The sequence below is a fragment of the Bactrocera tryoni genome, chromosome 1 (genome assembly GCF_016617805.1).
Source record: "Bactrocera tryoni isolate S06 chromosome 1, CSIRO_BtryS06_freeze2, whole genome shotgun sequence".
Lineage (NCBI taxonomy): Eukaryota > Metazoa > Arthropoda > Insecta > Diptera > Tephritidae > Bactrocera > Bactrocera tryoni.
Genome location: NC_052499.1, coordinates 6,884,996 through 6,911,558, shown reverse-complemented (window position 1 = coordinate 6,911,558; position 26,563 = coordinate 6,884,996). Strand labels below are relative to the sequence as shown.

The window sequence follows — 26,563 nt, the reverse complement described above, 5'->3', positions numbered from 1 at the left end:
TTGATTATCGATTAAATCATCAAGTATCTACCAAATAATCAGCTAACGCCTTCCTCTGCACACATATTCATATGTGTGCGTGTGCGTGTTTGTGTGTGTGAGCGTTGTCAACAAGATTTACTTCACTAATGCACGCTTACATGTGCAACACATGTACGTGTGGCAGGCGATGACAATATCTGTGTTGTTGCCGCTGACAACACGAACATCACTGGTGTTGCCGATGTGGGCATTGTATTGTGATTACATAAAGGCAACGTGCAAGCAGAACGAGGCCGCCACAGGCGTTCACACAAAAAGCATTAACTACTCTGTACACCGGAGCTGCATATCTGGCTGATTGTCAGCACCTCTATCTCCCCTCTCTCTCTCCCTCTTCCTTGAAGCATATTTGCATGAAAGCGTGATGCAAACGAAAGATGGTTTCATCAGTCCCTGAAGATTTACGTAACGACCATATTAGTAAATATTATAGATTATATAAGATGAAAAAGAAGAAGAAACTTTATGCGCCTAACAGCACGATCCTTGAACACCCTTGGTGCATATATTTGTAGTCGTATTTCTTTATTTTCTTTTCTTTTCGTATTTCTAATCAAACTTCATTTTTTTTATATTTATAATTCAAAAACCTAATCTAACCATAATTGCTCTTGTTTGTGTTTCTTAGAAGAGAAGAGAGTACTGATATTTTTCAATGATTTGTATCAAGAAGCAAGATTTAAACCAATTCCCTCAGGTTGCTTAAGATTCAAATGGTTTCCATTTCACAGACCCGACTGTTTTGACTATATTTTGAGCATAAATGTTAAAGAATGTATATATTTGACTTCTCGAAACTGTAGAGCGGTCGAAAAAGTCTTTTCGTATTTTGTCAATAGATGTCGTTACAGTCGTATATCTGGGTTGCTACCGATCACAGTTCGTGCAGCACAACAATGGTTCGGTCGCTTCCGAAATGTTGAGTAGTCGACCAAAATAGTATATATTTGCTTATTTATTTGTTATTATAAATATAAAAAAAAAATTAATTGAAATTTGATTGGAAATACGAAGAGACTTTTTCGACTACCCAATATTTCCTATATGAAAGCTAAAGCCTTGCTTAAATTTTATTTAAACTAGTCCCTAAGAGTTACGAACGCAGCAATACAATAGATGGATCCCCAACCAGAGTATCTTCCGGTGTTAAATAACCTTAATAAGTACCGAAACTTTCAATTCAATCATAAAGTATCAAAAAGTTTTATTTAAGCAATTAACCGTACACCAAGCCATCTCTACCGAAGTTCTATAACCCAATTGAATCAAACAACATTATACTATATATACAATCGAAAATTAGGAAATGGTATAATACAGTAATACAAAACTGACAATTCCATAATAAATTCAAAATGTTTTTGGTATATTTCATTGTTTTCTAAAATGAAATGTATACAAATCAAGGTCATTTCTGGAGGCCAATATATGCAAATATCATTTTTGAATTGCATCTAAACATTTACAGTTCATGCAGTGTTTTCATACTTTTCGTTTTGTTTGAAGATTTCTCCGTAAGTGTTTTCCTCTTTATGACAACCGGAAATCGCTCTTAGGTGTGAAGAAAAAAAATTTCTCACAACGGCTTGTGGTTATCGCTTCGCAATGTTGGCCTTAATCCAAAATATTTATGGAAAAATAATTGCTTGTAAGATATGATAGAGGTTTTCAAATTGAACTTGAAAATTTGCATTTGCTTTTTCTCCAAACGCTTGACGTTGCACTGATCGATTGTGCTTTTTGACGGTTTGACGGTTTTGAAGGTTTTGTGTGCATAAATTTTTTGAACAAAAATTTAGGAAATTTTAAATTTTTGGAAATTTAAAGAATTGAAAGATTAAAATTAAAGAATTGAAAAACTGAAACTAAAGAATTATTTTTTTTTTTATTCTGAGGCTTTTTGGCTTTAAATAACCTAAATGTTACTACAACTGGTCTAAAAATATTATAAATAACAAAGCTTTCAGTGGTAGTTATCTGTATATCCTCATCCTCATTTAATCATTCTCGGATTGTTTAGAGAGAGAGAGAGAGAGAGTATATAAATATTTACTTTTAAAATATAGAAAAAATTAGTTTTGACTTCTTGTCCAACATTCAAACGGCTCTAACTGATATAATACATATTTATTAAGGATCTTTTGACGACTCCGCGGAAAATTTACAAAATTTATGCACGCTCGGAGCAACGCTAAAATGACGTCACACAATATATATACATACATTCAATACTGCATAATATATTCCACTGCTGGCGTTGAATGATGTTGATAAGCCCTTTTATTGCACTTTAAACTTCTAACGGAATCTTATAATAGCAGATCGTACAAGGAACACTTCACAACCAATTATTGGTTTATAATATATGATACTATGATACCAACGCGCGAAAATCATTTGTACTCCTTGATTTCAAGAATAAAAGAGTTAAGTATCTCAGCATCACTACGCAGGAGACACTGTGCCATGAGAACAACAAAAGCAATACATAGCATTTCAATATTAATCGCTTTTTGAAACTCTTGAAACATTTTTAAATCACAAAATACATTCAGTAACTGCACACAATCTCTTCTAAGACTAAAGAAAATTCCCCGACAACAAACGCAGAGAATATAAGAAACACACAGATATTGCTGATAAGTCGGTAAATCTGCAACGAGGCAACTCGTACAAGCACCTTTTAGCCTCAACTCGTTAATTATAAATTATTTTATTTTTTTTTAATATCTATATTTATCATTAACTTACTCCGAGTCGTAAAAGTAGCTCATAAGGAGATATTATTTGCTGAAACACACTTCGTTCGTCTATGCTATTTGTGTTCGCATACGCGCTGCGCCCGCGACGACGCGCACTACTTGCACACTCACTTAGCTGTCACTTTCACTAGGCGTTTAGGCTTTTTTTACGATTTTATTAACTATGTGAGAGCGTATTTTTGGCTACGCATATATCTTTGTATGTGTGTGTGTGTGTGACCATGTGCTGCAACGCAATGGTAATTTGCCTAGAACACGCTGCTTTTTCGCGACATTTATAACGCGACTGGCTGGCTGACAGACAAAAAGCCTACATGAACTAAACGCCTGCCGTGTAAGCGTGTCGTTCGGTGGGCGCGCGCAGACTGCGGGATGCTGGCGCTTCACGAGGCATTCCACCGGCGTACGCCCAAGTGGCGCGTGGCTACATATATACCTATGTATGTCTGTATATATTTAGTGAGTAGCGAAATTTATTTCACATATTTTTTTAGCTTGTTTACTTCGTTTACTTTTTTAATAGCTCAACAAAAGCATACTCAGACATAAATAAATACAAAATTTCATTACAAAAGTAATAATGAAAGCAAACAAATTATATTTTATTGGAAAATTGCAAACAATTCGCTGGGAGGAGCGATAAACACGCGCAAAAAGCGACCGAAAGTTCAACGCGCGGTCACAGCATGCAAAAGGTTAGCGTACCTTTAAGCGCGCATACGCCCTGTCTATCAACGCCCACATGCAAACTAGAGAAAAAGTGTTGACGCGCGCGTTTCCCAAATCGTATGTGCGATGTGTGTTCGCGTGCAAGCACCAACGCGCACCACTTTCAACTGCAGCCGGGCGACCGCGTGGCAATACGCATACGCCCCGGCGATTGTGACAGCGCGCGGCATTGGTCAAATAGGCGCGCGTTCTAAACGAAATGACTGAACAAAACTACAGAAAACAGAAGAGAGCAATGCTGCGCAGTAATACTAAAAACGGCAGACGCAGCAGCTTGTGGAACAACAGCAACGATAATCTCAACAATTTTAATAAAAATGCAATAAAACAACAACACGCAGCGATGCTGTGTGTAGCGCTAATAAATTCTCAATGTTATTTGTAGATCTCCAAACTGTTGATTGCTTAATTTTGATTGTGATTATTGTTGTTGCTGTGCTAGTTTAGTGTTTTCTGCCAAGGTGTTTGGTGAAATCTTGCATGTGCGTAGATTGCATTCTTCAGTCGCTCTACAGTCGCAACCACTTGAGTACATGCGCACCGATGGCAGCAGAGATCTCGCGCTCCTCAGCGACTCCCCAGCTATTAATACTTTGTTGTTATATTTGTTTTTAATAGTTCGCTGTGCTATGTTGTTGCTCTCGGCACTCGCCTAGCTGTTGTCTACAATTTATTTGCGCTCAGCTGTAGCCTACTTTTATCGCCTTTTCACGAATTTGTTTAATTTATAACAGAATTTTCTATTGAACTATCATGTTCCAGAAAAATTATGATAAATTAGTGCGTAAAGAATTTCAATTTGATTATATTAATACCCAAAACGCACTGCTATTGTGAGTCACCGAACAGCGTAAACAATTCGAAGTGTTTCAAAATGGTTTGTCGGTTCGCAAAATAATAAAATAGTTATTGAGAAGTAACGCGATTTATTAAACAAAATCTGTATTAGTTTCTAAGAGACATTTTTGACAAAAAAAAAAGCTAAACTGTATCGAAAAGTGATGATTTACAACTCATCGCCAAAATGTAGGCAACGTTTTCGGTTATCTGTAGCCATAGCCCAACTCGCGTTGCCGCATGGCAAAAGCACAATTGACTATAAATAAAGAATAGTAGTTCACTGTTACAAAAACTGTTAGTTTTTTTTTCTAATTGCTGTATACTTTTTACATGCATTTTTCCTTATAAATGAAAGTAATTTTTTACTTTAGCAGATCGAGACTCAAAATTATTCCGGCACAGTCCAATCGATTAAAAACCTACTAACATTAGTTAATAGTCTTTTAGGGGTTATTTCTTGCTAATTTTGAATTGCTAAGACCAAAAATAATAGTACAAATTTCCTATTGCATAATATTTTTGTGCTGTTGTCAAGGATTGTAGGGGTCAAACGAACACAATTTACTAAAATAACAAAAATAGCTTCACGTGTTGGTAATGTTTTACCTTTTATGAGGTGTCCTGATTACGTATATCAGGATCCCACATACAAATTAGCACATCAGTCGCAAATTTTTCTTTCAGATTTGTTAAGTAGTGTAAATTATACTATTTATCACCCTCTCAAGTAATTGAAATTCAAAGATTACTCTAAAAACAAGTATTTGCACAGATTAATTATTGCGTTAGGAAATGATTCCAAGGTGATTCGATCAACTCTGTTGACGAAGCTTATATAAGGGGTGTCCCAAAAAAAACGTAAGATTGGAATTGAATGCATATATTAAAAAAATAAATAATTATAGTACAGATAGAATATATTAACATAAAGAAGATACTCGTTATCAGAAAATAATTTTCAACTTAATTTTTATTGAAAGCGTTTATTCAGTGAAAACCAAAACGAAAGTTTAGTCATCCTGATTCAATTAAAAAGTCTGACTTTAGGCCGATAATAAACAGTAACTTATTACCAAAGCATACTTAAGTTAAAGTATGAGCACTTTTGTTACCACGAAACATTGGTGAAGTTAGCAGAGAAAGTGGCTAACTTAAAGGTAAGGTAATTAACTTGACGTTCCTCAAAAAGACTATAAAGGAATCTTAAGCGATTAAAAATAATTATGGCGAAAGAGCTGGGGAACTATGATTGAAAGCGGAGAAACTTATTACATTTCTTTCTAGGATATGTTTCTTATTACAATTACAATAACATATAGTACTATACTCGTAGAATACTTAATATTGCCTGGCACTTCCAAAATCTTCAATCAGCACTTTTCCACTGAATTTACCTGTTTTTAAAAGGTTACTTGGGCTTACGGGTTTCAAAAAATCTATTTAGAAAAATAAATAAAAAAATCTAATAGAAAAAAATTTTAGGAAAAAAGCTGTTTTTTACCCGACAAAACCCTTGTGACCCTTTAAGAAAACTAGTTAGAGACTAGTTTGAGCTAAGATTTTTCATAGTCTTATATCCAATATGCTGGAGAAAGGAGAGACATTCAGATGTAAAGAAACCACATTAAAGGCTAAAGACAAAGCATAAAACTCAAAAACTCGATGAAAAAATGAGAGCGTATCTAATTACTAACGGAAAAGGCTGCAACGCCCACAACTGCAGCGACGCCGACAGCGGCATATAAACGTTGGCGGCTGCAGAGTTCGACAAAATAAGCAGAATATGCAACGTTTATTTAAATAAACACATATATGCATATGTGTGTATATTTATATGCGTGAATGTATGTAAGTATGTGTGCGTAATTAAATCATTTGCTATTGTTTATATATGTATATGTACATACTTATATAAAATTCATCAGCAGGCGCTGCAATTCACCTCACTGCAATTCTTGCTATTAATATTGTTGTTGTGGTCTCAGCACGATATTGTTGCTGTGGTTTTTGCCTTGCATACTCGTGAGTATTTGCTGTTAGGTGTTGCTTGCACATCACTCGCATCTGCTTTGTAAGCAATTGTGGTACACTTAAGCCAGTAGACATACATACAAGCACATTTCGTTCTTTCTTTATTTGCTGGTTCTAATATTACATATTATTTATGTACGTACATATGTATATGCAAGTGTGCGTATATATTATTTATCTACATGCAAGCTGAATTATAACTCATTGCCTTGCTTTATTGCTATGTGCTTTAGAGCTCGTCACTCGCTGACATGAAAAACACATTAAGTCCACTTCGTAATTATTCAAGATATTTTAATGTTAAATTTTAAATTATAAAAATTTGATATAAAGCCTCTTAGCGCGTCAAATCATCATGATTTGACTGAATAAAGTATTTTTAGATAAAAAACATATCTTCTTTAAAAATGGCTTTGTCTGATGGTAAGTAGTGGTTAAACATTTTGTAACTCATTTGAAATTTAAAGTCGACAATTTATCTAGAATGAAAATATAAGTATAGCTTGTATACACTTCTAACATATGATTTTCCAATTTTTTTTTTTTTTTTTTTTTTAAAAAACTAAATTAATTCAAAATTTAGAGCAAAGATTTTACCCGCGAACAGTACTTAATGTGTTTTTCATGTTGAACTAACTTTATATGCAAATAGCTACTATGTATGTATGTATGTTCTCTTGCACATTTATGTGTTTTAGAATAATTTATTGGACATTTTATGTGCATCTTTAGTCGTTCAGAGAAATTGTATCATTGGTAATATCCAAATTAATTTCGCTGGCTGAATTTTTTACTTTGTGATGTACACTGAAGAAAATAAAAAAGCTTCAAGCATTTTTATTAAGCTACAGATAAAAAAGCTACAGATAAAAAAAATGAGAAAAAAACGATAAATTCGGTTGCACCGAAACTACAATACCCATCACAAATACAAATGATTCCTTATGAGAACTTGATTCCGATCGTTCAGTTTGTATTACAGCTATATGCTAAAGTGTTACGGTTTGAACAATTTCTTCGAAGATTGCATTAATGTCTTAGACAATAACCGAAGCCAAATTTTGTGAAGACATCTCATCAAATGAAAAAATTTCCCATACAAGGACTAGATGCCGATCGTTCAGTTTGTATGACAGCTATATGCTATAATGGTCCGAAATCAATGGTTTCAACAAATGAGTCTCTTGTTAAGAAAAACACGAGTGCAAGCTTTCAGACCGATATCTCAAAAACTGAGGAACTAGCTCATTTACATATATACTGGATTTATGGACACAGCAAAATTGACTCAGCTGCTGACGTTTTCTTTTGGGTGTTACAAATTATATAATAATAATCTGAAATACACGATTGTATGGAGTTCAATTACTAAAAAAGTTAATTAATATTGATGGTATCCGTACTGTCTTTCCACCTTCAGAAAATTCGTAAATGCTTGAAATTAGAAAAATAAAATACAAATATTTAAAAACTTGGACCATGAGGTAAAAGAGATGCTATGTTGGAAGCGGAGACTAATATGAAATAAAATAAAATATTCTTTTTATTCCATTGAACGATTTTAGCTGAGATATTCAGTTAAGAAGATCATGGTGAAAAATTACGGAGAGTTAGAAGGCATTAATAGCTGTCTTCGATTGGCCAAGCGTTACTCTCCAGCGAATCGAAGAAATAAAGACATATATATAATATACATATATGAACAACCAAATTGGGCGCACAAAAAAGATCGTTCCATACAGCTCCTCATTGAGCTTGAAAGGGGGCAAGGATAATGAAGAGTAACAAAAAATTGCCATCAGCAGGAAAGAATCTCGACATAGGTCTCATAAAATTACTTCGCTATAAACATTTATTGAAAAACCGCTCAAATTAAATGAACCATAGTTGAGAGTAGAAAAAACATTTACTTTTAACTCCTAGAATAATATTGATTTCATTTTATTTTATTTTAATGATATTATGTGCTCAACTAAATTCTGATTTTTTTTTTCGTAATGCAAATGCAATGTTATTGTAAGGAAACGGTTACAAAAGAATTGTTCGAGGTTTTGCCCAACGCTAGTCACAACCTTTTGCCATATTTCTGGCAAAGCTCGAAAATCATTACAGGAAAATCGTTCATCTTGTGATGCTATGCAAGAATCAAGCCATTTTTCTTCGTCGTCTTGTGAGTAGAACTAATTATGAGCCAGACCATGTGACAGAGAACGGAACAAATAATAAGCGTACGGTACAATATCTTGGGAATATGGCGAAAGGGGAAGGACATCCCATTTAAACACTTCCAGGTAGGTTTTAAAGGGTTTGGAAACGTGAGGTCAAACGTTGTCATCCAGCACTTATTTGTTGGTTTGAAGCATTCCTAGCGCATGTAGTCGACTTGAAAAGGCTTGGCGTGTGACTTCCGGTTGCTAGTATCAAAAACGCCAGAGTCCTCTTCGAAGAACGTCTCGCCATCATGCACCTAATAATTTATTTTTATTTTTAAAGTTGTCCGTATACACCTGAATATTTCACTCAGTGTACCCAACTGACTACAAAGTAATTATTTGGTCGCACACTCAAGCGCCTCTCTTCTCCGCTACTCAAAGTACTGGCTGTTTTTGTGTGCCATGTTTATATTTAAACGCATTTTTTAATGTGTCAAAAATCAAAATCGATTTTCGCCTGCACCTAGAACGGAATGCATACGAATTCAGAAAGAGCGACGAAACGCTTGCAACGCGACCACACCGCCGGGCTGTGACGCGCCGAAAGTCTAATAAACAAACACAAAGTGACCAAAAAAATGTAAAATAAACTATTTTAGGAGTGACGGACCACATTCATTACACACACTTGCACACACAGGCATGTGTACAAAAACAAATTAATTGAATAAATAACACACAAGAAATGATTGAGTAGTCATCAACACCACAGCAGCGGTGTAAAGGAGCGCTATATACATACATAGTACACACATAATTTCGCATGTAAATACCAAATAATTGACACCGATTGCTGGAGTGAAAATTTCGTGAAATACAAAACTTTTCCAATTTTTCTTTTTTTTTTTTGGAAACCTGAGATGCGCGCTTTGTACGGCCAAATATAGCTTTGCGGCGGTTTCAACTCAGCGTTGAAATTCTTTTGAATTATTTTCGCAAATTTTTGTGGATTATTACTTTTTTATTTTAAGCAATTATTTAACTTCCACACTAACCTATCGAATTTTATTGTAAATATTTACGAAAACGTGCGAATAGCGCTATTAAGCCAGAAATAAATAAAAAATGCAATGAATCATTATAATGCTTGGGAATTTGGGAAAGTTTTTATTGTTCGCGAAAAACAATTGTAGCCGCTAAATAAATAGACTAAACACTGATTGAGAAGGTGTGATATACTTGTACGTAAACCGATTTTTGCGATTTGGATTTTCCTACAATTGAATAACACACGGATGTTGAATGGTGTAGAGTTTAGCTATGTATGTATTTTCTCATTACGAGGGCATTTTGAAAAGTCAGTAATTGTTGAATGGTGGGTGCCAACTCCAGCAACTGTGAAATTCGCAAATATATTACACAAACTGTCATTTTTGATGTTGTGCATGATAAAATACAAAACAATGAACTTATAGTTGCTTATACCATTTTGTGTGATTTACTTATATCAGCTGGTTGTTCGATTCGATACTCTCATATATTTGGTGAATCAGGTTGTCAAATATCCCCCTTCCGCCTTTTTGTCGTTTGAAATTCGTGGCTATATACAAAGCGCTAAAGAGCTCGTATCTGGCAATACTATACATCTTTGAAAGGTCTTGGCATAACCTACAAAACGACGCTTTGCATGATTAGTTTGGATATTGCGTTCAATAGTTATAGACGTGTAAACATGAAGTTTTCTTTCGTTGAAAGTAAATCCGCTAGAGAAACGTTCCGTGAGATTAACCTTCTGGAATGAATCAACGCCGGCGAAATGCTGCTGAAACGGAACGAACTCGACCGATTTTTGAAGTGACGAAAAATGGATCACATATGACCATATCAAGCGAAAACGATCGTGGTCGAAGGCCGGTGAATCATCCCAAACAGTGGCCAAGCCGGGATTGACGGCCAGGAAGGTTTTGCTGTGTGTTTGGTGGGATTGGAAAGGAATCATCCACTATGAGCTGCTCCCATATAGACAGACGCTTAACTCTACCATCTACTGCGAACAACTGGACCGATTGAAACCGGCGATCGATCAGAAGCGTTCAGAATTGTCCAACAGGAAGGGTGTAGTGTTCCACCAGGACAACGCTAGACCACACACTTCGTTGATGACTCGTCAGAAGCTACGGGAGGTCGGATGGAAGGTTTTATCACATCCACCAGCGTCAAGTGATTACCACCTGTTCCTGTCCATGGCGATGGCCCTTGTTGGTGTAAAGTTTAACTCAAAAGATGCTTGTGAAAAGTGGCTGTCCGAGTACTTCGCAAATAAGAAGGGGGCTTCTACGAGGGGGGTGCTATGAAGTTGCCGTCTAGATGGAAACAGATTATCGAACGAAACGGCGCATATTTGAACTAAATCCGATCACTGTAACACTTTTTATAAAGCATTGAATAAAGAGCAAAAAAGCGGAAGGGAGATAATTGACAACCTTATACTAATATAAATATATTTTTGAAACAAAGCTGAAACATTTTTGTAACTAAAAACAAGTTCCTGATCAAGAGTGGTGTGTGGTTAAACCAACAAGAGGACTATAAATTTGAGCGATAATTATAATGAAAATGGAGAATATAGCTAGCTAACAAGAGAAAATTAAGTTATATAAACATTGTGTAAGGGGTATACTTTATTGAAAAAGGTCTTCGTGACCTGTCTAAGAGCATATGATTTTTTTCAGAAGGCTAAATTTTGACTTTTTGGCCTCGGATATATTTTACGACCTTTGCGATCTATCTAAAAACATATAAATTCCTCTGCAGAAGGCTAAATATCGCCTTGCGGCAGCTGTGCCAAAGTATCGCTGCTACTAATCTTCCAAATATTCCAAGCAGATGCCTGCAAAACAGAATTATATTGTCTACATGAATCTTGTGGTCAAAGTCACAGCCAATTTTAAACACTACGTAAAACAATAAACACAAATTCACCAATTTTTTTCACCTTAAACCTTCAACTCAACTCATCAAATCCTTCAAATCACACAGAACAAACGCGGCGCATATAAAAAAAAGTAATCGCGTGTGAAAAACGTTATTGGGAAAAAGCAAACAAAAATAATATACCAATTTTCGGTAAACCATAAAAATAAAATTATCAAATTCTAGAGGCTTAACAGAGCACAATTTTATTTACATTTATTTATTTATTTTTTTTTTTTTGTTTTTGGTTTTTTGCAAACAGCTTATGTAAATAAATATTTCGATCAATATGCGTTATGGCCAAATAAAAATATCCATTGAAATATTCCACGCATTTGTGTGGTTGCTCGTGCTTATATATATTTATATGTATGTATGTTGGAACCGGTAAGTACACAGAAAAGAAAGAATAATGAAAAGAAAAAAATTATTGTTTCATTAAAGCACGGAAATGGTACTTAATTCAATGCGGCCTGGGGAATCGGCGAGAAGATGTTCGAACTAAGAGCAACATATTTCGACTTGTAAAGTACAGGGTGAGACATTTTAACTAAATTAGTTCTAGTAAGAAAGTTTTGCTTGAGATTTATATATTTCTGTTGGTTTTTGAAACTATGCGAAAGCATTTTTTGAAATGGAAAAATAGTATAATGCAAATATTGGCGTATCACAACACTTTCACGCCAGCTCAATCATTTCAAGAGACACTGAGAATGCACCCTGTGTCTGACAAAGCAAAACAATATAAATATTTTATTGACTTTCGTATACTTATTTACGACAAATATAATGTGCAGTACATGCACGCAGGCACGCACATACACATATACATATACATAAATATATATTAAATCTCATATATAAATATGTATTCACGTGCACATTTTAGCTCACAAGTCATTGCTTCATTAATTATTAATTTTTTGTTTGGCTTTTTAAAGTTATTCAACGAACGTTTTATTTCATTTAAAATTGAATATTCCTAATTAAATGTTCACTTGAAAGATCTTTAAATAACCGAACAATTGCCTTTCATACTCGAACGCATATCAAAGGCGCGACTTGATTGTTTTATAAATGAGCACAATATGATGTTGGTGTGTATTTAAGCAAACAAAAAGCAAAAGCAATGATATTATTACGTTTTTTTTTTCATTTAGTGTGGCAACGTGTGAGTACAACGGTTGCGCAGCACCTAACGCAATTTCTAATTATAAAATACATTATAAATATTTAACTGTATTTCATTGCACATTGTAGTCAGTTTAAAACAATTCAGTTGATTTTAACTGGAAAAAGCACTTCAATAGACGATTTGATGCATGAGCGCAACATTGTGCACATATGAATTCCATAAATATTCTCACTTACTTTCAAAATACTTTTAGTTCGTGTGTTATTATGTCACCTGTTGTGAGATTATCACATTAGAAAGCGTGTGAGATATCTTATGTGAAGTGATAAGATTATGATGAGCCTTTTGAGATGGCATGAAGTGATGTTATTTTATTTAAAACGATATAAGATAATGTCATTATAGGTATGATGTGATATCAGACGCTGTGTTGTGATTGACATCATATGATGTAATTTGAATGATTTCATTTGCATTATATTAAACTTGAGTGTGATTTGTGATGCATACATTGAATAAAAACGTAATTAGTAATAGTTTGTATATTTGGAAATGGTATGAAAAATATCATATGAGTCGCATGTGATTTGTGATGTGCTGTCTTAATGAGTTTTGTTGAAAGGAAAAATGAGTGATGTTATAATTTATAACAAATAACTTGTAAAACTATAAAAACTCTCTTAATGATGTGTCGTTATATTGGAATTTGATATACATAAGTTAGCAAACTATGATGTGATGCGCTAAAGGTGAATGTTATTTGCGTGATGTGATATCATGTGTTGGAAGAAGGTAAATGATGTTTTATATTACAATTTGACAAAATTTTTATTAATTTAAGTTAATGTCCTATGATATAATACTGCGAGATAATATGATTTCGATCTGCTGATGATGAAGTGACAAAATGCTTTAATATTATGTGAATGAGTAATGTGTTGAACGTTTGACAATGGCAAGAGGAAGTAATATAAGTTGTTAATTAGAAAAATTGTAGAAAAGATACACAGAGCGTACCTTTTATATCATAATCGAATTGTAGAAAAATATCAGTTGAGAGTTGTGATGTGGGGTTAAGGTATGTATAATACCTTATGATACAAAGATATGGGGTAGAAAATGAAGATTGTGTGAATTGATTTAATTTTTTTAAAGAAATTATGTAAAACAAATTAGATTGATATATTGTGGAAAATCTGATTTCGTAGATGTGATATGATGATTTCACTTGCTATGATTTAAACCATATGATGTGGATGTGATATAATTCAAACGATCTGATGTGAAGTTGACGTGCTTTTAAAACGAAAAGGGAATAAGCAATTGATTTTTGAATTGAGAGGTGATATTATGTCAAGTGGTGATGTGACATTTTTCGTTATTATTTAAACGATGAGATGTGGAAATTACGTGATATAATTTAAAGGAACTGATACGAAGATGGCATGCTTTTAAATGAAAAGAGAATAAGCAAATTGCTTTATATTTAAATAAGATGTGATGATTTGACATGCCATGATTTAAACGATCTGATGCAATGGTAATGATGTGATATAATTTAAACGATTTACTTCAAATCAAAATTGACGGGCTTTTGAATAGGGAATAATAGAATTGCTTTAAAAATGAATGAGAAGTGATATTATGTTATGTGGTGATGTGACATTTTTCGATACTACTACGACTTAAACGATACGATGTGGCAATGTTTTGTTATAACTTAAACTATTTGATGTGAAGTTGACGTGCTTTTGAATAGGGAATAATAGAATTGCTTTAAAAATAAATGCGATGTGATATTATGTCATGTGGTGATGTCATATTTTTCAATAAAACTTTGTGATTGGTAAAAAGATGCGTTGGGCTATAATGAATTGATATGAATCACTTTGTATAAGCAATAGTGTAGTAAAACAATAACATTTATGCTTGAGCTTATAGCATATGAATAAGGTGATGTGATTTCAGTGATGTGATGTATGTGAATTAATAACAGCAATCAAAAGCGGTAAATTTCATGAGTAAGAAAAGGAAAAGTATCAATATTTGTATCTCTTAACTCTCAATTATTTCAATATGATTAAACTTTTTGAGAATCGGAATCACATTGAGAAGACGAAGTTGAGCCTCGCTTTATAGCAACTTCGTGTTCAGCCGTGTTGTTAGCATGCCGCCAGGTCATATGAATTAATGAAGATAATTACATCTTCTGTTTGCTAATTGATATAAGTATATTTTGTTGGTGAAATGTAAACGTATATTTTTTGAAAAAGTAAAGTTAGTAAGTCACCGCTCTTGTTATTTAACAATTCATGTATAACGATTTTAATTATTTAATATTTAATTATTTTCACATAATGAATTTAATTATATTTTATTTATTAATTGATGACTTTTTTCTGGAAGAACTTATCTATGCATAAATGATTTACACACACACATAGCAAGTACGCAACAACTGCCATAAATTTTCATATTTTATCGATGGGACAATCAGATAAATACTCGCAGGATATCAGGCGGCATATTCCGTTAAATAGCACACGCAGAGTAGAGCATTGCAAACTGACGCTAAATTACCTGAACAGATTTTATGAAATAAACTGGAAAATCATTACGGCGGGTCGTTTTTGTTCATAAAATTGCGTATGCGAGAAATGTTCTACGGATTATTCTGAAAAATTTAGCCTAAGGGACTATGGGTCTAAAACCAGTTTCGAGCCAGCGATTTTTAAGGCGAAGTTTAAATAATATTTATTAATATTCGGTTGTGCGGAAGATATGTGATATAGTTGTCCGATGCAAACGATGTCTCAAAAATGGACAAAAAACTTTATGATCACTAAAAACCTTAACTTTCGAAATCGCTGGCTCGAAACAAGCTTTAAACTCATAGTTTCTCAGGCAAAGTGGTTCAGAATGATCCGTACGATTTTCTCGTTTTTTTTCTGGCTTCCGCTAAATCAACCCGCTCTAAAAACCATACACATGGCATATATATTTAAATTATATACAAAGTCGAATAGACGTGAGTTCGCTACGCTGGCAATTTGCATTGTCATTACAAATGCACGCACATATCGGCATACATATGTACACATTTGAAAATGGCATGTAAACAAGTGTTACATATGTAAATAAGTTGAGTGTAATTGAAATCGAAAACGAAATCGAAATTGAAATGCAAAACCCACAATGCGTGGAGGGAGTTCGTTACACAATCGGCACCCCTAAAATGTCACCGACGCGCAACGCAACCTACTTGCTTTCAATGATGTTTTACTTTGATTGCTGTCGCTATTTTCACCGTTACTGCCGCCGCTGACGCGTCCACTAATTAAATTTTCATCCAGCGAAATGCTGCCATCGAGCCAATGCATGACACGTTTTCACCACCAACTGTCGCTCCGCTATGCCGCGTCGTCCGCTTTGTCGCCACCGTGTGTCCCCGCTGTTGCGCTGTGTGAAGTGTTTGCACTCCAAGGGGCGAGCGTATGTGGGCGGCACTTTACATATATGTAGGTATATATTTTTGTATGTCACTTAGTTAAACAATCAATTGTGTTAGGCTGTCACCTCACTTGGGATTAATTGCATGAAAACATTTTAAATTTTATAACATTAATTGAATTCGCAAATGATGTTTTAAACACCTACATACATCGCGTGATCGCATCACTTCAATAACCACACATCACAGCTTTTAATTTTTTTACACAATGTGTTGTTAAATAACAATTCACAGAATTTAAGCAGCCTGTTTGCAACTTAAGTTCTTTAATAACGTATTTTTTTTGAAATTTATTTATTATTAATTTTTTACTGCGTACTTTTTTGTTATAATTAGAGCTCATTATTATAATTAAAGTTCACTTATTTTTTGGTTTGTAATTAGGAAATTGTATATTATTTAATATCGTACATATTTATTAAAAAAATATCTTTATTTCTAAATATTTTAATTAAATATTTTGCATGCTTTTTTGGATTAAAGCATTAACTTACACACACAATTAACTTTCCAATTCTTAGCGATCAATTCTCACATTTCCTCTAAATTTTTTTTATTTTAAATTAATATTTATTTACTTTCCTGTTTTTTAATGTTTTTGCTTTAGATTACACTGAGAATTTTTATTATTTTCTCACTTTTTTATATAGTTTTTTTTTTCATTAACTATTTTCCAAGCAATTGAGCTTCATCAAAATATTTTTTGTAGTTTTTGAAGATATTTTTTTATAAAACTCAGCTCGTTTAGCTTTGCGGAGTTTCTAAAAAATATATAATTATAGATCTGTAAGTTTTTTCTTAATTTTGTTAAACATAATTTTTTATTTTTTTGATCTAAAAATATTATATAAAAACTATTTTGGACTCGGACTGGCTTTATTTTTTCTACATAAAAAATAAGAAGCGTGCAGTAAGCGGTTTCTGAAATCCTGCTAATCGACTGTAACTGAAGCAAAACTTTGAAGATCTAAAATACCTAGCACACAAATAGCATATTTTTCCAAAGAAATTCATAACTCAATGAAGAAAAAAATTTCTGTAAATCTGAGAACTCATAAATTTGTAAGAAATTTACTGCAAAACCATTTTTTACAGTAAGTAGCAAAAAAAAATAATTCGTTTTTTGACCCAGCCTAATATAAGTACATGCAAGTATATATCTCAACTTAATCAGAACTCCGTTTTGTTTCTCGAGACTCTTCTCTTTAACGAAGACTGAAGCTGCTTAAAGAAATGGAGGCACACGGACTTTTATCCGCAGAAAACTGTAAAAGCATATGCAACATACTGAAAAATATTTTGAAACATATAAAATGTCTCAAAATTAACAATAACAACAAAAAGCTGGAAAATTATTTCTTCTCTTAGTGACTAAAGTAGTTGGTGAGAATCGCCGAAGACCACAAAAATGTTACGATCTCACAATCTCAATGCCTTAAATACGTGGAAGAGCTTTACGGATATGAAAAAATTCTTACAAATTTTTTTAGCAACATTAATTTTTTAAGACAGGTGATGGTTCACAGTACATTTATTTTGATTTATCTGGTCTCTGCTTTATAAATTGACCGGCTAAATTGTGTAATATTGAAATGGTTTATGCCAATAAAAAGGGAGTTCTTATATATAACAGCATAACCCGCTTTCACTTCATTTTAAAGAACGTTGCTATGGCTTTCATACTTTTATTTTATTTTAACTTATTTTATTATATTTTTATTTCATCTCCTTTCACTTTATTTTAGTTTATTAAATTTTATTTTAATTTAAGCTAATATATATTATTTTATTACATTGACATTATTTTTTTTACTTTTTATAGAATTTTTATTTCACGAGGCGTTAATAAAAAAAGTTCACTTCACAATCACTCGTAATTGGCTTGTTAATTTAAAACTGCAGCTTCCTTATTAAAAAGCGAATTTCTTATAACAGCGAATATTATGAGTTTTTCAAATTAAATTGGTGACACGGCAAAAAGCTGAAAGCACATCATATGACACTAACTATATTTATATGTTTCACACAATTAACTTCTTTTTTTTTAAATTTTTCTTTTAATTTTTTTAATGGATTTGCAAGGAATTTCAATTGAAATTTTTTCACTGAACGCCACTCCAATTTCATTACCCAATATTAATGTTGTTATACACACACACATGAATTTTATTGAATTTTCTATAACAAATATTTTTAATTATTCTTCAAGACTTTTCATGGCAGCGCTCTAGCTCTCGCACGATAACGTACTTATTGCACAATTCTTTGGTAATTCACTAAAAAACTTGCTACACAATTTTCTCAATTAATCAATGCACTTTTCCAGCTTGCATCGCGTGTCACTCGCGTATTTAGAGCACCGCTGCCCGGCAGTTAGTTAAGCCGGAATCCGCTTGGTGCCGTCACAGTCGCCGTCGTCGATGCTGTTGCTGTCACTGCACTGCCACTATTGCTGCTGTTATGTTTTCGTGTTGTTGCTGTAGTCATCGTCACCACAACGCGGGTGACGGCATCATCAAATTCAACATCAATAGCACACTGCAACGCCAGTGCTGTCGCCATCGATTTGGCCGATACCACTGATATTGGCAGTCACCATACGGTGGGTGCTTCGTCAACAAACAAACTTGCTGACGCGTGCACTGCTCTCGGCTGTGGTGTTGAATGGCGTTTGTGTCTAGTTGTGGCGCGTAGTGCGCTCGTTACTTCAGCGTCGCAAAGCGTTAACAATGCGCGTTCAGCGCGTTTAGCGCGCCCCTTTCCCGCGACTCTCCAACTCGCCGCCATTGCTTGGCGCGTCGTCTTGTGCTTTTTCTATACCGTTTTCTTTTACACACTTTTCTTTGTTTTGGATTCTCTTGTGTGTGCGCGTTTATTTTACTTTTTTTTTGTTTTGAAAAATTGAAAATTTCGAACGAATTCGTTAATTCCTATCGATTTGTATTGGCAGCGCATGGGCGGCACACAAAGGTGTCGGAGACAGGGGGGCTTTAATAGCGCTGACAGCAACCCATACATGGCGCAACATCGACCCGACAACATTATATAATATATGAACGCCACCGCAAGCACGCACACACAGAAGCGCGCGCTCGTAAACCTTCCGCGCCACATGAACTCAATCAGCTGTGCGCGCACTGGCTGACAGCCACTAAAGCCAATGAACGCGTTGGCCCAACTGCGCCCAACACCGAATGACCCCCAACCAGTGCCACACGGTATATCTTCTGTGCGCTGCTTGGGCGCTGTTGTAATGTTGTTTACTAAGCAGCATTCGCGAGTTTTGCCACTTGCTGTCATTGCTTCGGTTGTTGTTGGTATTATTAGTTATTATTAGTGTTCGTAAGTTTTATCATTAGCAGACACTTTGTCTAACTGCGTGTGTATACTTTCAAGTATGCCAGAATTTATTGCAAATTCTTCATTTCCAACAATGGCGTTTAGGCAGTGTTTACTGTACTTTTTTTATTATTCTTAATTGCAAAGCTTGCAGCCGTCAAACTCATTACGCGTTTGGCATTTTCACTTATCCGTCACTGATCGTCTGTTGGCGTTGATCTGCGCCCACCGAGGCTGTTATTTTTCCATTTCAATGTATCTTCAATATAATACAAATATCAAGCCCACTTGACTGACATTTACTGGGCGTCCGTCTGCCGGCTTGTCAATCAGTCACTCAGTCAGTCAGTCAGTTGGTCGAAGTGAAATGTTTTTTCAGCCTATTTCTTTTGTAGACGAATCACTCATCCAGGAATTTTTTTCTTCTTCTTGTTCCTCTGTTCTTTACAAATATGTTTTTGGCTTAGGGTAGACCGAAACAGAAAAAAAATTTTGATAACAATTTTAAGTTGCTTTCACTAGATATTTGTTACCGACCGCGAAGCCTATAACAACAAAAAATTTTCTAACAGGTGGCAACCCTCATTGGTAAATAATGGCCAAACAAAAAAATTCTGTTTCTTATTTATTTTGATGCTCATATGTGGATACTTTATTAATCTTATCAAATGCCAACAACCTTTAAAAAAATAGTATAACATCGATAAATAACTCTGGCAGAAATTAATAACAGGTGGCAAAGCTTTAAAAAAAATTGTATAACAAAGATAAATAGTTCTGACAGAAATTTTTTCTTTTATCTATTTATTCGGTTGCTCGTATATATGTATGTATATGCAGTGTTTTATTGATCATAACAATTATTAACAGGTGGTAACGCTATTAAAAATAGTTTAACTTTTTTAAGTAAGTATTTCTAATTCGCTGCTCACAACGAAACATTTCACTAGTATCAACAAATTAACAATAACATTTTTAAATTTCCAAACAGGTGGCAACACTCCAAAAAATATTTTCAACTGTAAACTTGCATAAGTCTCTTAGGTTTGATAGACACACTGTAGGGAGTCAGCAAATTCTATTTTCTCCTCACCAACGGACCACCCTAATATATTCATAGTCATATTGCCTGCATACTGCTACATACTCACAGACTGAGGAACGTATGTATATTTTGGCTTTAATTTTGTTTATTGCACCGGCAACAGCCAATGATTTTCCACTACCATATCGCCGCTACCTTGCCCTATCGTTCTGTTGGTTCGTTCCACTCGCTTTGCGCGTCCATTTGAGTTCATTTCACTTGAATTCGATTGCTTTGAAAATGTTTTCGCTTTCACTTATGTTTTCTCTACTATGGCAATATATTTATTATTCATGCATTTCTCTTGTTCTGTTTTTATTTTGTTTGTGAGCGTGTTTTTTAGTCGCTTTTAATTTCTATGGATTTTGTTTGCGCAAAATCTCGTATACGCTTTAAGCGCTTGGAAAATGTGAGCATTTCATTCAGTTTTCTCTTATTTCTTTCACTCCAGCTATTGTGCGAATATGTGAGCTTAATTTGAAGAAATGTGCGAAAAGAATTTTGCATAAACACAGCCAACTTTAAACACTTAATAAACGTGCATAACTAAATACGCGTGCAATAATAAAAATACGCTAAAAGACGAAAGATGTGGCTATTATCGCAACCATTGACATGCCGATCCTCATTGCACTTAATTAACATTAATTTTAGAAATTTTAATGTTAGAAACTGAATGTTAAAAAATACTAGTATCTCTAAATAGTTCGAAGCATTGTAAGAAGTGCCTTCAAGTTTTTTCACAAACTCGAGTTTATCGATTAGTTTTCCTGTTTGGTGTAAACGCTACCATAACATATAATCTTCACCCACTGAGTTGCTAGATAAAGCTTGATTTGGTTAGCACACGCGTTCACAATGATAGCCTAAGTGCGACCGTCTGCGGTCTGGCGATCGGCGCTTCCCTTTTTAACCAACCGTCAACAACCAAATATAATCTTAGCATGCTTTCAACTCTATCACTTTGTGTTTATAGACAAATAATCCAATTTTACAACGAAATCAGGCAACACAATTAGCAAAAAATTGGCCACATTATTGTCTGCTGTGGCAGAACACTCCCTTAAATATAATTTACATGTCTAAATAAATATCAAATCAAACTCAGAGTTACTGAAGCACTGAAAGTTTTACCTAAACTTAATCTTTCTAACTTTTTTATCTAAAAAAATGTCTTCAACATTTTACTAATAAAGGAACCAACATTTTAAGTGAAACTACTTCTATTTGTGAAATAAAAACCAGAAAAATCGCATAAATTATGTGAGAAGATTGTATACATACATATATCCTTCCAAAAGCGTAAATAATAGAAAATTCTAGTTATCAAAACGATTTGATTAATTTATTGTATATAATTGAAAAACACCATCAAAAGATCCTCTATGGGTGCTTACGCCAAACACACTAATCTTACATAATACTAGACGGCTTATCCTATAAAATAGAGCACATATTTTCGTATTTGTGCCATTCATTTCCATTATCGATTATCAGAATTAGTACATAACCTTGAAACAAAGGTGCAATAAGTTATATTCGTTTCCCTAAATTACAGCAATTCCTTTGCATGTTTATGCAAATTACAAACCAATCAAAAACCCATTCAACGGCTCATAACTCCATTGCCACGCACTTAGTGTTAACGATTCATGTGCTCGTGGAAAATTTTTAATGGTTGCTCATATTTCGGCTGCCAAATTGAATTGCGACCGCATTAAATAGTCCTAATTAAATTTTAAACGTTCGCAACAGAAAAAAGCAATATAAAAACAAAGGAATTAAATGCTCATTTATAAACGGCAATAAATATAAAATACAATAATTTTTAAAGTAAAACGCAATATGGATGTATTTTCACATGCCTTTCGGGTATTGCACCGAAAGGAGAGTATATTATAGAAAAATATATTCGCAATATTTCCTCATTGTGAATTTGAGAAATAAATAGTGTCACATTTCTCACACATGTGGCATAAGACAATCATCAGATCGGAAATACGAGTGATCCTAGTGTTTTATTCAGCGACATTAGAAACGGCTTTTTCACGGAGACTGTAAGAGAATAGCACGAAGATATGAAGTTTCAAACATTTAGAAAGCACTACTAAATTTTTGAATTTTTGAAGAATAATGAAACGAACAAACAGCTGGTCTAAGCCCCTTGAACTGGTATAAACAAATGTAGACAGAAAGCACACGGTTACTTAACTTTACTGAGATATCCAATATCTTATTACATTCACATTAACCGTACACAAGAGGAATGAATCGAACAAGCTACTGGTACAAACCACATAAACTGGTATAATCAATTGGAGCCAAAATGGCAAACAGTTGCAACACTTTATTATCATACACATACTCTCATATATTCAAATCAACTGTAAAACTTTGTTGTGGTACTCATAACTAAATTTTCGACAAAAGAGCAGGGCCCAAACTTAACGTGCATAGAGGTGAGGAATCGACTGCTGCATGCGCTTTAGATGTCAAAAGTTTTGCTTTTCGGTATACAACAAATCTTAGCTACTTACTTACAAAGAGCTCTTCATTATTTAGTTTGCTTTCAAATTAAAATAAAAAACATCAATTCCGGCTTGGAGCCAAAAAGAAGGAGTTGAGTTAAGCCTACAGTTAAAAAAATTAATTTTTACTGTCATTGCGAAGATTGTGCTGGATTCAAGGACACAAGCTAAATATACCTATTATTTCTTCTTATCTGCATATTTCAATGCATTTCGGCAACAATACTGGAACGCTGGGGTCTACTTAATCATCTTTGGGCTCCTAAGATGTAATTCTCAGTAGAAATTGTTTAGGAAAAATATTTGGAAATTTATTTATCTATAAGTACTATATATACTAAAGAATGCAATTTGTATATTTTAGACTCATATGTTTGTCAGCTGCCCATTTTAGACTTGAAAATACCAGACACTGCAGCTATTGAAGATTTATTGGGCATTTGTATTTATTTATGCAATATTTTAGAATGACAAAATGCAGCGCAGGTAGCCAAGCGGGAAAACAATTTCGAAACATTAATACTCGTGTCTTTAAGAAAATAAACAAAATGGTACTTTGCTGACTAAGCAATGCTTTTAACCAACGCAACCGTATAGTTTTTATTTATTTATTTTTCGTTAATAACTAATGGCAAGAATACAATGTAGGATGCAAGATAATAAATTGTCTGTTTCAGCAAAACCATTTAAATGTCGCGAGTAAGTTTCAAAATTTTCCGGTTGACTCTAACTTAAATATTTATTTTCTTTATGAATAAATGCCAATTCTTGGTTTTTAAATAAAAAATTATAAAGTATATTACAAATTTGTAGAAATAAAGTATAGTATACACGCATATATGCTAATAAGAAGCAAGAAGCAAGGTGAAAGTTGAAGACCTTTCTCAATGAAAATTCGCGTTGTTTTAAGCACTCGTCATGTTCCAATATATGATTCATATGAGAATACGGACGATAACAATACAAATTCTAGCGAAGGAGACGGCTGGTTCCTCAATTAGCACATGCTAGTGCAAAACGCTCCATCTCAGCAACTAGACACCTTACTTTGCTTGCTTCAAACTGTCTCAGGGCATTTAAGAATTAAACTCTGATTTGAAATTCAATAAGCACCCTCTGGCCTAAAATGATCTGTTATAGAAGCAGTGATGTTCTCTGAGCAACTACACATCTTCCTCTCATTTTCTCAAAAGGTCTCGGTGTGTATGAAACGAGAGTAAAGGGTATACATAGAGCATTTTTAGCACCAAAAACGGGCGGTTCAAGTTGTATAAAGCAATTTTTCGTTTCAGTTGCAAAACTACTCGAACTTTCCGATCCAACGGAACCAAAAGTACTAGGCCTTAAAAATGTCTCCCAAATGCTGCACAAAAACGAGGAATGTATGTAGAAGGGTAATGTCTATTCAAAAATCGGTGGGTAATCTAACAATTTTGGAACAAAAAAGTGCAATTTGCTAAAGCTCTGTTCTAATGCCACTTTTTATGAAATAATATACATCAATTAAGAGTAGAACTTCGTCAAAACTTCCAGCGAAGTACCAGCTGTTAGTTATATTTACGTTTACCCTTTAAAAGCGCTGTTTGAAAATTACTTTCATGAGAAGTTTTAATTAAAGGTAGGTGAGGTCATACCGTACTTTTCAGATGTAATTTATTTTGAATTTTTGTGGCCGCCATTTGTTCGGATGGTGACGATCCCCAGCAATGACGAAACCTAAACTTAGCACGAATGTCAGAAATCATACAAAAAATATATGATACACAACAGCAACAACAATAGCGGTGACGAGACGACTGTGTCATACTTTTTCTGTTATTAAAACATTTACGATGCAGCCGATGTTTAGAGAACAAACAGGAAGTCGTTGATTTTGAGCGTTTGAAGTGATGCGATGCGATGTGATGCTATGCGATACAAGCCAAATAACCGACAATGGTTGAAAATTCCGTTGTGACTCAGCTTATTGGCGTGAACGCTTGTATATTTTGATAAAACAATGCAAATACTAATATCAACTAACACATACGCACGCACATCCGAATATATACAAATCGATGAATGCATTTCGCAAATATTTCGAGTTTAAAAATCAAACCAAAATTATAGCCGTAAATCACACGTTTTATCTGCAAGTATATTCAGCCGGATACACAGTTTATTTACGCAGAGTAATAAAAGAACACGAGCGTCATATAAACGCGAACAAATTGAAGCGTTTTGAAACAACAACTCACCACACGCGCACAGTTCGACGACATCTACTAAACGCACTGCGCGCACGAATTAGACACAAAAACGCAGCGTGGCCGTATGTGAAGCAAACATAGCATATGACAGCGAAATTCCGTTACACGTCAATTGGACGGACGAAGCATTCAAGCGTGTAATGCGCCAGCGATTCAACGAAACCGAAACCAAAACCGAAACTGAAAATTGAAAATGGAAATTCAACTGGAAAACTGCAGGCGGAAAATTGCGAGTCGATAACGTCGATTCTCGACGGCAACGACAGCGATAACGACAAAGGCGACAAAGCACTGGCGGCAAACAAAACAACGCGCAAACACTCTTCACTTACTTGGCAGTGCAACGCGCAGTGGAGTCGTTTTGAAGTGGCGTACGCGCCGCAGCGGCAATGACCGGTCTACTACCAACAATAATAACCTAATAAAGCGCCAGCAATTTGTAACTTACTGCATATGGCGGACTTAATTGAGAGACAATGCTGGCGCCCTTGATGACGCTGCCGCTGGCGTGCGCGCTGACGTTGGCGCAAACGTAAACGCCGCTCACTGGCCGGCCGCAGCGCATCAAGTATGGCGGCAAAGTGTAGCGTCGACCACCAGAACCACCAAAGCGCACCGAAGTTGCAATCGCCCGTGGCTGAGGCAGCAGCGGCGGCGGAGGCGGCTGTAGACCGAGACGATGGCGCGCAACGTTCTAGGCGGCCAGCCGGCAACATTTCACTGGCAACTCGAATTGCAACAAAGAAATATGTTGGCTAACAAGCATTGCACGAATGCACTGAACACAGACACGCAGGCGAAACAATAACAATCGACCGACCGAGCGACCGTGCGGCCGACCATTAGCGCACCGCTTGTAAACTGCTACAAAGCGTTCCGAAACTGTGGGCGCACAGTGAATTGTGCATGCATGCATGTATATAGGCATATGCACGCATATAGGCGTGTGGGCGCGCGCACACGTGTAGGCTAAATGCTCGTGTTTAGGCGTATTTGTGCATTTAATTGTAGTTTGAGATGAAAACACACCCGCGTTGCATGCGTTGGCGCTTGCCGCCGTTGGATTTGTGCTGTTGCATGTTGCCTTACAGCGTGGCTATGCTAAGGCAGCTGGTGTCGTTGGCACCGTTCTCGGTATGTGTATGTGGGGGGTGGGCCAACTGTATGTATGGTTGCTGGTGTGCGGG

At 34.9% G+C, this 26,563-nt stretch overlaps 1 protein-coding gene across 2 annotated transcripts in view; it reads right to left on the bottom strand.

Moving 5' to 3' along the window:
- LOC120782526 overlaps positions 1 to 26,210 on the bottom strand; it is a 66,822-nt gene extending 40,612 nt beyond the window's left edge. The window contains exon 1 of one of the 2 annotated variants that reach the window (XM_040114836.1): positions 25,825 to 26,210. In XM_040114836.1, coding sequence (XP_039970770.1) covers positions 25,825 to 26,092 — 268 coding nt within the window. In that variant the 5' untranslated portion in view covers positions 26,093 to 26,210. Of the gene's footprint in view, positions 1 to 15,927; positions 16,385 to 25,824 lie in introns of those variants that run through there. The other variant, XM_040114837.1, reaches the window with a different exon arrangement.
- Positions 26,211 to 26,563: the final 353 nt, after the last annotated feature.